The following is a 12,287-nucleotide window of genomic DNA, read 5'->3' as shown; positions in this document are numbered from 1 at the left end:
AAGGAGGGGAGGTTACCACCCATACTGGATCCTAAAGGCCTGGACAGGCGCAAGGAGGGGAGGTTACCACCCATACTGGCTCCTAAAGGCCTGGAAAGGGGGAAGGAGGGGAGGTGACCACTCATACTGGATCCTAAAGGCCTGGACAGGGGGACGGAGGGGAGGTTATCACTCATACTGGCTCCTAAAGGCCTGGACAGGGGGAAGGAGGGAAGGTGACCACTCATACTGGATCCTAAAGGCCTGGACAGGGGGACGGAGGGAAGGTGACCACTCATACTGGATCCTAAAGGCCTGGACAGGGGGACGGAGGGGAGGCTATACCTTTAGATCCATAACATCCCCATTTCCCAGGTGGGTGAAGGTCAGCAACCCCGTAGAGAGATCTGATAGGGAGACCAGAGAAAAGAACAGCTATTAGCTGGTTTGTTAGCGAACATAACACATCAGCCTGATGGACACACTGATCTATCAACTACTGAAGGACGGAGAGTTAAGCAAGACCACATTGTACATTAGGTTTACCTCTCAACCCAACAATAAAAGCCATTTAGCAGATGCTTTTATCCAAAGTGACTTAGTCACGCATGCATACAATTTTACATATGGGTGGCCCGGGAATCGAACCCACAACCCTGGCGTTGCATGCACTATGCTCTACCAACTGAGCCATACAGAACCGCAAACCAACCCAAGGTAATGGTACAGTGGAAGTTGTTACCATCTCCATGTTCAGAGTGTCTTCCAGGGAGAGGTCCAGTCTGTGTGTTGGGGCCGAGGGAGGAGGCTCTAGTCCTGGGCTCTGTCTCGTCCAGATTCACCTTCACCAGCATGTCTGAGAACCGGTGCGCTGCTATGAAGTCATCTGCATCATCCCTGAGAGGTGGATAGAGGGAATCAATGTTGGCAACATCTTTCACTGAAACAAACATGGGGTATATTCACATCCCAAACCGCATGCTAAAGCACTGGGGAACAGCATTATACCGTGTGGTAAAGCACTGGGGAACAGCATTACACCGTGTGGTAAAGCACTGGGGAACAGCATTACACCGTGTGGTAAAGCACTGGGGAACAGCATTACACCGTGTGGTAAAGCACTGGGGAACAACATTACACCGTGTGGTAAAGCACTGGGGAACAGCATTACACTGTGCGGTAAAGCACTGGGGAACAGCATTACACTGTGTGGTAAAGCACTGGGGAACAGCACTACACCGTGCGGTAAAGCATTACACTGTGCGGTAAAGCACTGGGGAACAGCACTACACCGTGCGGTAAAGCATTACACTGTGCGGTAAAGCACTGGGGAACAGCACTACACCGTGCGTTAAAGCATTACACTGTGCGGTAAAGCACTGGGGAACAGCATTACATTAAAAAAAAATTGTTTTAGACATTTAACAGACGCTCTTATCCAGAGCGACTTACAGTTAGTGAGTACATACATATTTGTATTTATTTTTCATACTGGCCCCCCGCGGGAGTCGAACCCACAACCCTGGCGTTGCAAACACCATGCTCTACCAACATCCCTGCCGGCCATTCCCTCCCCTACCCTGGACGACGCTGGGCCAATTGTGCGCCGCCCCATTACGCCGTGTGGTAAAGCACAGGGGAACAGCAGTACACCGTGGTAAAGCACCAGGGAACAGCATTACACCGTGTGGTAAAGCACCGGGGAACAGCATTACACCGTGTGGTAAAGCACCGGGGAACAGCATTACACCGTGTGGTAAAGCACCGGGGAACAGCATTACACTGTGTGGTAAAGCATTACACCGTGTGGTAAAGCACCGGGGAACAGCATTACACTGTGTAGTAAAGCATTACACCGTGTGGTAAAGCCCTTGGGAAAAGCATTATACCATGTGGCTTTATTTATTATTATTTATGTTTTAATATATACACCTTTAAACCCCTTAGGCATGACCAGACCAATGTATGCTTTAACGCAAGCTTAAAAATCAATTTCTGGTGCTCCTTAACCCTGTAATTTGTCATTGTTGACAATTCTTATCATTAAAATCTCAAATATTTTTCACTGTGCTCCTAAATTTCATTATCTGCTCCTTCATTTTTCAACTTAGGAGCACGTGCTCCTTGGAAAACACGTCAGCGTAGAGCCCTAAATGACATGACTTTTACTGCTGCTAAAACTCTTGATACTCACAGATCATCTGTGAAGCTGAGGGCAAATTTCCCCTGCTCCTCGTTAGACTGCGAGTTAGCCAGAGAGAGCCGACCGTTCTCCACATACGACGCCTGGATAGAATTTACTCTGGAGAGAAAGGAGTGAGATTCATTTTTACAAATCAGATTGTTATAAACACTGATCAGTGCTACACAACACTGTATTTGAGGGTACAGAGTTAGAACAAAACCCTGCACCTCTATAGCTCTGCAGGGCCCTGTGTTCCAGTAACATTGTTGTTGATGTGAGGGCTGGTGGTAAAGGCTCTACTCTTCTGTCCAAGTCGTGCTGCTGACCCACCTGTTGTCGGCCCCAGCTCTAATTTTAGCCACGGTGGAGGCAGCTACGGGCAGCCCCAGGGTGGAGGCCAGGGTGACGTCCCCCAGGGTTGCACGGCCGCTGCCCACAGAGGTAGACAGGAAACTGGGGAAAGCCTCATCCTCGATGTTGCGGAAACTCTCTGTCATGATGTTGGGCTATGGTTTGGCCCGCCGCCTCAGGTTCTACTGCAGACCATCAACTGAGTGGAGAAAGCATTTATCACAATTGCTGATAAACAATTCAGTTTATAGTGGAAAGTTTGTATTGTAGTCAAAACAAAACTGCCATGCAGATTTCTTCTTGTGATGTTCACATGATGGCAATGCCAAAGACGCTTTAGTATCCAATCAATTGACTCCAGTCCAAACTCAAGCAACAAGGTAACCAAAAAAATTTACTAAACAAAGAAGACTGCCACATTGTTAAAACTAGATTAATATTAGATGGACAGATACCTAGCTACCTCAATGTAGCCAGTCAGCTGTCGCTGTGGCCTGGCAAAACAAACTTGTGTTGACACAGACGAAAGTTTGTCAAGGCTAGTTAGCTACAAACACTTTAGCCAAAGTGGGTTTGTGCACACGAATAAACCGTTTTCTAACTTACTGAATAGTTTAAGGCCAGTACTTTCCAAAAAATACCAAAAGTAAACAGCGCTGAAATTTTCCCAACAAATGAAAAAGCTCTCTGCCTTCTCTCCCGAGTGAAAACCGACTCGCATACGTTTGAGACCGGGCCGCGAAACCATGAAGTCCACACTGTAACGTTATAGTTTATTAAGTAGCAACACTTCTTAGTTGAATTGATTAATTATAACACAAGCCACGAAACGTTCAAATGATAACGGCTTTTCATACCCAGTTATAAGTTTTGCATAGTGATAAGTAACAAACCGTCGCGTTTCTCTCGAAGAAAAAAGGAATCCAGTTGGTTCATTCACAGGAAGCCCGCGCTAGCGTCACTCCCTGTGGGCGGGACGTAGATAGAAAGAGACGTTTTGATTGGACTAACCTCTTTGACGCTGTGAAAGGCTGAATCACCATTGGATTGTGCTCCTGTCATTTTACTATAATTAGTTCAATTGTAGAGGCCAAAAAAAGTATATATTTATTACTCAGATTAATGTCCTTACCGCTATGGTCCTTACATTCTGAAATTATAGCATTGGATTGAAGTGCTTCTCATCAACTAATTGTTGTGACATATAGTTAAATGAAATATTATTTTGCTCTTGAAATGTATGTAATATATATTCAAAATGTGTAGCACTTGTTGCAGATTCAATAGCATCCATACTGTATCATAAATCCTAAGTCTAAGGAGTGGTCAGGAACTTGCAGGCGTATCATATATTCCCCACAGCAGCTGCAACCATCATATGGCTAGCTGACAGCTGCACAGTAAATAAACACACCATACCAATTCTTACTGACCCCCATCTTTCTGTTGACTTCAGATACTTGCTGTGATTTGTGTACAGTATGAGAATGATAGACGGTTTCATGAGAGAAACCCACTGCTAGAATGTAAAGTGTTCAGGGCCCTCTGTCTGATACAGTTTCATGAAAGAAACCCAGTGCTAGAATGTGAAGTGTTCAGGGCCCTCAGTCTGATACGGTTTCATGAGAAACCCAGTGCTAGAATGTAAAGTGTTCAGGGCCCTCAGTCTGATACAGTTTCCTGAGAGAAACCCAGTGCTAGAATGTAAAGTGTTCAGGGCCCTCAGTCTGATACAGTTTCCTGAGAGAAACCCAGTGCTAGAATGTGAAGTGTTCAGGGCCCTCAGTCTGATAGTTTCCTGAGAGAAACCCACTGCTAGAATATGAAGAGCTCAGGGCCCTCAGACCAAATCCAGGCTTAAACCATGTGATACCTCTGGATCACTACCTATTATAGTAACGGCTGATTCACATGGTAGTCATTCATGGATGACACTGTGTGTTGGATACACAGCTACATTGTATAACAGTGTTGGGGTTTTAATGTTACTGTGGTGATGCTACAGTCTACAACACACACAGTCTAGACATTGTGAATGAACATTTATTATTTGAAATACATTTCTCATATGCATCGACTAGCCCCCATTTGTTTAATGCTACATTAGGCTTGAAATTAAATAAACACACAGGAATAACACATATAGAGCCACTGTCTTATAAAGTAAGACACATTCCAACACAGTGCTGTGAGTTTGAACCGCAGGCACCATAGTAAACCAGCATGTTGGTTTTTAATGAAAGAAATACATCCGTTGATCTCCAACTATTAAAGATCAAATACATTTAGGGAATCGTCACTCACAACTCTGGGCAACTACATCTAGGAAGACTGCAAGGGAGGAGAATTGTCAGTCAGCACTAGGGCTGTTCATATTAGGGAGGGACTATCATAAACAAAATGTCTTACTAAGAAAACATTACATTTTTGCTTATCAAGAATCACTAGTTTTATGCACCAACCAAACTGTTCTGGAAGAGGGATGGTCTTCTTTTGATTAGTCACTAAGAATAAGAGTACCATCCCAGTCAGTCGTGTTCAGGCAGGGGGTTGAGGGCTCTGGAGGGTCAGTCGTGTTCAGGCAGGGGGTTGAGGGCTCTGGAGGGTCAGTCGTGTTCAGGCAGGGGGTTGAGGGCTCTAGACGGTCAGTCGTGTTCAGGCAGGGGGTTGAGGGCTCTGGAGGGTCAGTCGTGTTCAGGCAGGGGGTTGAGGGCTCTAGACGGTCAGTCGTGTTCAGGCAGGGGGTTGAGGGCTCTAGACGGTCAGTCATGTTCAGGCAGGGGGTTGAGGGCTCTGGAGGGTCAGTCGTGTTCAGGCAGGGGGTTGAGGGCTCTAGACGGTCAGTCATGTTCAGGCAGGGGGTTGAGGGCTCTGGAGGGTCAGTCGTGTTCAGGCAGGGGGTTGAGGGCTCTAGACGGTCAGTCGTGTTCAGGCAGGGGGTTGAGGGCTCTGGAGGGTCAGTCGTGTTCAGGCAGGGGGTTGAGGGCTCTGGAGGGTCAGTCGTGTTCAGGCAGGGGGTTGAGGGCTCTAGACGGTCAGTCATGTTCAGGCAGGGGGTTGAGGGCTCTGGAGGGTCAGTCGTGTTCAGGCAGGGGGTTGAGGGCTCTAGAGGGTGAGTACAGTCTGTGCAGAGACAGAGGGGAGTGTGGGGGCTGGCCATAGATGGAGAGAGGGGACTGGGGGAGCTGGCTGTGTACAGCCAGGCTGTGGGGGGACAGGGGGGGGCTGGACTGGGCATCACAGTGCTCTATCAGGGAGGGGGGGGGCAGCAGGTGGCCGTACCTGGACCCTGCCCTGGGGGCGTCCAGAGTGGGGAAGAAATACCTGAAACAACACAGAGAGACAGAGAACAGACATGGACCAGACAGGAACAGGGAACAGACAACAATGGGATACAAATAAATAAACAAAAACAGAGAAATGAGAAGTGAATTAAAATAGGAAAAAGGGGAATCATGAACAGGCTATGGCAGCTATACAGAACAGTAAAAGGGGAATCGTGAACAGGCTATGGCAGCTATACAGAACAGTAAAAGGGGAATCGTGAACAGGCTATGGCAGCTATACAGAACAGTAAAAGGGGAATCGTGAACAGGCTATGGCAGCTATAAAGAACAGTAAAAGGGGAATCGAGAACAGGCTATGGCAGCTATAAAGAACAGTAAAAGGGGAATCATGAACAGGCTATGGCAGCTATACAGAACAGTAAAAGGGGAGGGTAAGACGTGCAGAAGCATGATGAACACAAAACAGAAGACACTGTATTCAGCAGAACTAACAGACACATGAACAAAACAGAAGACTGTGGTAGGGTATTCATTTAGATGTTTCACCGATCTGTGCTGTTATCTCAAATAAATCAAAACACCCACTCCACCAATTAGAACCAAGTATTCCTGAAGCAGTGGCATCCTTGTCCACGTATGGAAACACTGTAGAGAATTGAGGTGCTTGCTGGTCAATGGGCTTTAGATTAATAGTATGCAGGCTGGTGGAGTGTGTTGGGGGCAGTCAGGCTTCGCAGGCGAGGGCTAAAGGGGGTTCTCTTGCCGTTCCTGTGTGCATGCATCAAGCAGCATCCATCACGTCCAATAGACCACACAGGGACGAGTCCTTATTGAAACGGGATAATAACACGCAAGCAAACTACTTCATTTCCAATTAGACTGAACAACTTCATTCAGACATACACAGTCATGAACAAATCACAATAAGATGCATTTATCAAGATTGACAGTACAGAAAAAGTTGTCATTATTAAAACAGAAACAATACGCTGTACAATGCAGTCATAATGTAACAGGTTAGCAGAGGCCTTTCAGAATGGAGTGGATTTTAAGGCAGAATAGTCACCACAAGCGAGGGAGTATTATACTTTTATTATGAACCAACGTACAGTACTAGGTGAGAGTATAATGTCTGGAAACGGAATGTTGATGTATAGTACAAGGTGGAATATTGAATATAAACGCAGCAATATTAACTTTGTGTGTTAAGCACTAGCATGGTTACCGGCCTGTAGTCACTATTTCTTTCAGATTAATTACAGATTACCAGCAGGTTAATAGGGATTATTACCAGATTATAGTCCAGATGTTCCTCCACCATGCAAAGATTTTGGCAACTTTTTGGTAAAAAAAAAAAATAAAAATAAAAATTTAAAAGTATTGAAAATATGAACTTTTATTTTTTATCAATATGCCCACCAAACATTATTTACATTCTATCATAAGAAGATTAAATCAAAAGAGTAAAGTATTCCATTTAGCAAGCTTGTATGTTTGGCCCTGGTATAAAGACCATGAAATGAGAAAAGCTTAAACTCAATTTCTGGGGCATTATGTGATGATGACAGACATCTGTAATTGTAACTAATCTAAAATGTAAAAATTATATTCTTCAAAATAACATTCTTGTTCCCTCAACCTAAAATTGTGTAAACAATCAATCACCCCCCAAAAAAAAGTGTACAATAAAACACCAACCTGCTGTTGTGCTAACATTAAACTGTAGCAAACCCCCCTCCCAAACACTCCTTTTATGACTAGCAGACAGGCCTAGCACAGGGAGCAGGCCTATGTGCTGGGTCTGACCTGCTAGGCCTTGCCAGAAGCCAAGCTCTTTGCATGAGTGCAGCACACGGTGCCAGTTGACCCAGGGAGGGGTCAGTGCTGCAGGGTCAGTCAGGCCCAGAGAGAGTAAAGCAGTGAGGCAGTCAGTCGTCAGCTCCGACAGTGGGCGTAGCCTCCTACCTTCCTGCAGCAGAGCCGTTCAGTGCACTCTGGGAGGTCTGGACAGTCGACCCCACCACGGTATTCATGGCACTGGGTTGTCCTGACGACCCGTTGACAGGACTACCGTCTCCCTTCAGGATGCCTGTACACTTCCAGTTGTCCATATAGTTGGCTGGGGACCAGAAGATTGGTATGAGAACTAATGAAATAGTGTAAATGTGTGGTGTACATATGAAATAGGAACCTTACACAGTTCACTAGTAGATGGCACTTTATTTTATTTCAGCTAAACCATTGGCTTTAATTATTGTACAGACTTTTAGCCTGGTCCCAAACCTGTTGGTGCAGCCTTGCCAAATCTAGTGGTTTATTGTCAAGTTCCAGCATAGAATTACATATGAGGCAGTCAGTCGTCAGCTCTGCCTCATTTTACAACCTTTCCAGAGTGGGACACAGCCTTTTCAGTCTACACTAGACATATACTCTACCTTTCCAGAGTCGGACACAGCCGTCGTCTCCTGAGGAGGCCAGCAGGGTGCTGGTGATGTTCCAGGAGACCCTCCACACCTGGGAGTTGTGGTTGTCAAACTGGGCCACGATCTGAACCTCAAACTTAGTAGGGCCTGTTGAGCTGCTCTCCTTACTGACAGACGGGAGAGATATGCAGCACAGGTCAGTATAATATATTGACACTGTACAGCCTGTGAACTGCTGTGATCTACATACTACTTAGACAATACAGCCAGTCCAAAAGATACAGCTAATATCTATTAGAAAACTCTCAATACGTACTTCACACATTAGTCCTATTTTGCCTCTCCTATAGTCAGAAAACATTAGTAAAAAAAAAAAAAAAAAGTGTCAAATCTACATTTATCCACTCACCGCAAAGGTACCAACTTAAAGATCCGAACGTCTTTGGTTGCTATGGCGAGCACGTGGAAGGACCGCCCCAGGTTAGGGGCGAAGGCTATGTCATGCACCGCGTCAGTCACCGTCATCAATGTCTCAGCTTTGGCATATTTCCTGATCAAAGATAGATTCCTCTATTTTAAGAGCGAAATTGTCTAACAACATGATACAGTAGAATAAAATAGAATAGCTTTATTTCTCCCAAGGGAACTGTGGGGTTCATGTAACCATCAGCTCCACCTGTATAATGTCATTTTTTAAAAATACATTTTTAGTCATTTAGCAGACGCTCTTATCCAGAGCGACTTACAGTTAGTGAGTGCATACATGTTTTTTTGTGTGTTTCTTTCATACTGGCCCCCCGTGGGAATCGAACCCACAACCCTGGCGTTGCAATTGCCATGCTCTACCAACTGAGCTACACGGGGCCCAATAATGTAATCTATCTGTAAGACTGACCTAGTGTTTGTTGTGCTAATCATGTAATAGGACTGACCTAGTGTTTGTTGTGCTAATCATGTAATAGGACTAACCTAGTGTTTGTTGTGCTAATCATGTAATAGGACTGACCTAGTGTTTGTTGTGCTAATCATGTAATAGGACTGACCTAGTGTTTGTTGTGCTAATCATGTAATAGGACTGACCTAGTGTTTGTTGTGCTAATCATATAATAGGACTGACCTAGTGTTTGTTGTGCTAATCATGTAATAGGACTGACCTAGTGTTTGTTGTGCTAATCATGTAATAGGACTGACCTAGTGTTTGTTGTGCTAATCATGTAATAGGACTGACCTAGTGTTTGTTGTGCTAATCATGTAATAGGACTGACCTAGTGTTTGTTGTGCTAATCATGTAATAGGACTGACCTAGTGTTTGTTGTGCTAATCATGTAATAGGACTGACCTAGTGTTTGTTGTGCTATTCATGTAATTGGACTGACCTAGTGTTTGTTGTGCTAATCATGTAATAGGACTGACCTAGTGTTTGTTGTGCTAATCATGTAATAGGACTGACCTAGTGTTTGTTGTGCTAATCATGTAATAGGACTGACCTAGTGTTTGTTGTGCTAATCATGTAATAGGACTGACCTAGTGTTTGTTGTGCTAATCACGTAATAGGACTGACCTAGTGTTTGTTGTGCTAATCGCGTAATAGGACTGACCTAGTGTTTGTTGTGCTAATCATGTAATAGGACTGACCTAGTGTTTGTTGTGCTAATCATGTAATAGGACTGACCTAGTGTTTGTTGTGCTAATCATGTAATAGGACTGACCTAGTGTTTGTTGTGCTAATCATGTAATAGGACTGACCTAGTGTTTGTTGTGCTAATCATGTAATAGGACTGACCTAGTGTTTTCGTTGTACTCGTAGATCTGAACCTTCCCACCGTACATCACGTTGCTGTCATCACTTCCCACTGCTATCATGGGCGGGTGGGCACGAGAGCTAAGGAGAAAATTATAAATAGACAAGTTATTAAACTAGGTAACATGTTGTTAATAGTCATCAATACAATAGCTCATTAGTATCTACAGCTGCCGGAGCGCTCCAAATGCATTTTCACAGCAGTGGAACACTCTGGACCTTGAAGCCAGTGCCACTGCATTTTTTCATTGCTCCCCTCTAATCAGGGACTGGTTTAGACCGGGGACACCAGGTGTGTGCAATTAATTATCAGGTAGAGCAGTAAACCAGCAGGTTCTGGACCTCGTCAGGTACGAGTTGAATACCCCAGCTATAGAGAACGTGACACAGGGCTGTTAGCGTGTGCAGTGGACAATCAGCAACACTGCCATTGATTCATCAAAGCAGAAGTCACATTTCAGTTCATTGGACATTGTGTACAATTGACGAATAAAGTGATATTAATCTTAAATCACTGACTGGTTTCACACAACCGATAGTCAAATGACCGTAGACTGAAATTAGGCCTACATCTACCGACTCAGTGAAGCAGACCTGGAGGGGTTCCAGGAGATACAGGAGCAGCTGAGTTTGCAGGAGATCTCGTGCTGCAGGGACCACTGGCTGAGGTTCATCACGTCTGGAGCCTCGTAGATCCTCACCACCCCGTCTGCTGAGCACGTCGTCAGCATCAGACCCATGTGTTTAGGAGCAAACTTCACATCCGTCACCGACGTCCTGCTGTCCACCAGAGTCGTCCTCTTTATCTAAACAGAATGAGAGTTTGTTACCGATACTGTACATCCGGGCGCATGTCTCCTTGACTATCACTTGGGTAGAGAATCACCTTACTGCGGTGGCTGGATAATAGCCTGGTACAAGACCGGCATGTGCCAAACTGGCATGACAAAGACAATTGGAATTGGTGAGACAGTACAAATAGATGTGGGAACAGGCTCATAGCTGAATGTCCAGGAGTCTTACCCAGTGGCTCTGCCCCCTCTGTTTGTCGTTTGACTCCCCAACTATCTCCTCCCACACAGCAGCTGTTCGGTCAAAGGAGCAGGAGGCCAGCACCTGTCCAAACTCAGGGTGGGCCCATGTCACCCTCCATACTGACCCGCTGTGTGTCTGCAAAGACGAGATCTTACAAAACCTTCATTCTACATAGTGCATTTCCAAATTTAATAGGCAAAGACCTTTCAAAGGGAGAGAAGATAGTTAGGCCTAGTAGCTAGCTACAATTCAAAGCAGACACTTAAAACATACTTTTAAATCTTGGCATGTAAGAAATAAAATAGACTTGCCTTCCAGCTGGCAGTGCAGTGCCACTCCCCACTTTCACTCTTGTCCCAAACCTGAAGGAGGAAGAACATTGACAATGTTTTACTAAAGCAAGCGCTGGTTACAGTCTGTGCATTTTGTTTACATCCAGCTAACATAGCAAGCTAGTTACATGGCTTGCAATCTGGTTGGCTGGCTTAGTTAACGTTAGCAAGCTGTTTTAAACTGCAAATAGTCAGTTAATTACTTTTCTCTAAAGTGGGTAATAGTCATCAATTAAACTAGTTTGCTGCAGTTAATTTGGTTGCTGAATTAGCTACTTATTTCAATATCGATAAGGTAAAGAGTTAGCAAGCAAGCTAGCCTGCTACTAGCTAGCTAGCTTAGCTCACTTGTTTTTTACCTTGACACTTTGGTCACTTGAACAAGTTGCCATTCTCCGGCCGTGAAAATCATAGGAAACATCGTGGATTAGATCTTTGTGATCTGCTGCAATGCTACGAGCCACAAACATGTTTATTTAGTAGCTCCGTTTTCTTCCTCAGAATGGACGCTGCTGTCATGCGGCTCCCGGTCTTGGCGCCAGTAACTAGCAAGAGTTCACACACTTCACATGGCGACCACAAAGGGCCGTAAAAACATTTTTTTTTTGCTAGAGTCAATCACGAGAAGGGTAGCTACGCGAAACTAACGTATCGTTCGAAAGAAACTTCACTGGGTCTGGGTGCCAGTCTTTAATACTAATTTAAAACCATAAAGACCTTTCCATCAGTACAAATATATAGTTTTCTCTTGTGTACGGGCTGAGCGAGAGCGCATGCGTAGATCAGGTTTTCCCCAAACTCGTTCCTGGGGAACGTTTTGGTTGTTGCCCCTAGCAACACACAGCTGATTCAAATAACCAATCTTTGATTACTTGAATAAGCTGTGTAGCGCTA

General features: G+C 44.9%; 2 protein-coding genes across 3 annotated transcripts in view; both read right to left on the bottom strand.

Moving 5' to 3' along the window:
• Window positions 1-3,436, bottom strand: part of cep192 (centrosomal protein 192) — a 58,154-nt gene extending 54,718 nt beyond the window's left edge. Inside the window, exons 1-5 of the mRNA XM_084157915.1 lie at window positions 3,122-3,436; window positions 2,495-2,714; window positions 2,174-2,281; window positions 722-876; window positions 325-386 (exon numbers count right to left, since the gene is read on the bottom strand). Of these exons, the coding sequence (XP_084014041.1) occupies window positions 325-386; window positions 722-876; window positions 2,174-2,281; window positions 2,495-2,661 (492 nt within the window). The 5' untranslated portion in view covers window positions 2,662-2,714; window positions 3,122-3,436. The remainder of the gene's footprint in view (window positions 1-324; window positions 387-721; window positions 877-2,173; window positions 2,282-2,494; window positions 2,715-3,121) is intronic.
• A 1,104-nt stretch (window positions 3,437-4,540) lies between these two features.
• LOC311119792 (nucleoporin SEH1) lies at window positions 4,541-12,164 on the bottom strand. 2 transcript variants are annotated; one of them, XM_084157785.1, is made up of 9 exons: window positions 11,753-12,147; window positions 11,373-11,423; window positions 11,050-11,196; window positions 10,621-10,832; window positions 10,009-10,107; window positions 8,635-8,775; window positions 8,238-8,392; window positions 7,768-7,921; window positions 4,541-6,628 (listed from the first exon to the last, which is right to left on the bottom strand). In XM_084157785.1, the coding sequence occupies exons 1-9, from the start codon at window positions 11,861-11,863 to the stop codon at window positions 6,598-6,600; spliced, it is 1,101 nt and encodes a 366-aa protein (XP_084013911.1). In that variant the 5' UTR covers window positions 11,864-12,147; the 3' UTR covers window positions 4,541-6,597. The 2 variants fall into 2 exon arrangements, with proteins under 2 accessions (XP_084013911.1, XP_084013912.1); XM_084157786.1 differs by lacking the exon at window positions 4,541-6,628 and having other exon boundaries at window positions 6,880-7,921; window positions 11,753-12,164.
• Window positions 12,165-12,287: the final 123 nt, after the last annotated feature.

Source organism: Coregonus lavaretus (assembly GCF_964263955.1).
Source record: "Coregonus lavaretus genome assembly, chromosome: 3".
In the NCBI taxonomy this organism is placed as follows: domain Eukaryota; kingdom Metazoa; phylum Chordata; class Actinopteri; order Salmoniformes; family Salmonidae; genus Coregonus; species Coregonus lavaretus.
The sequence above is the reverse complement of the archived record's forward strand: the minus strand, read 5'-3'. Positions and strand labels throughout refer to the sequence as shown.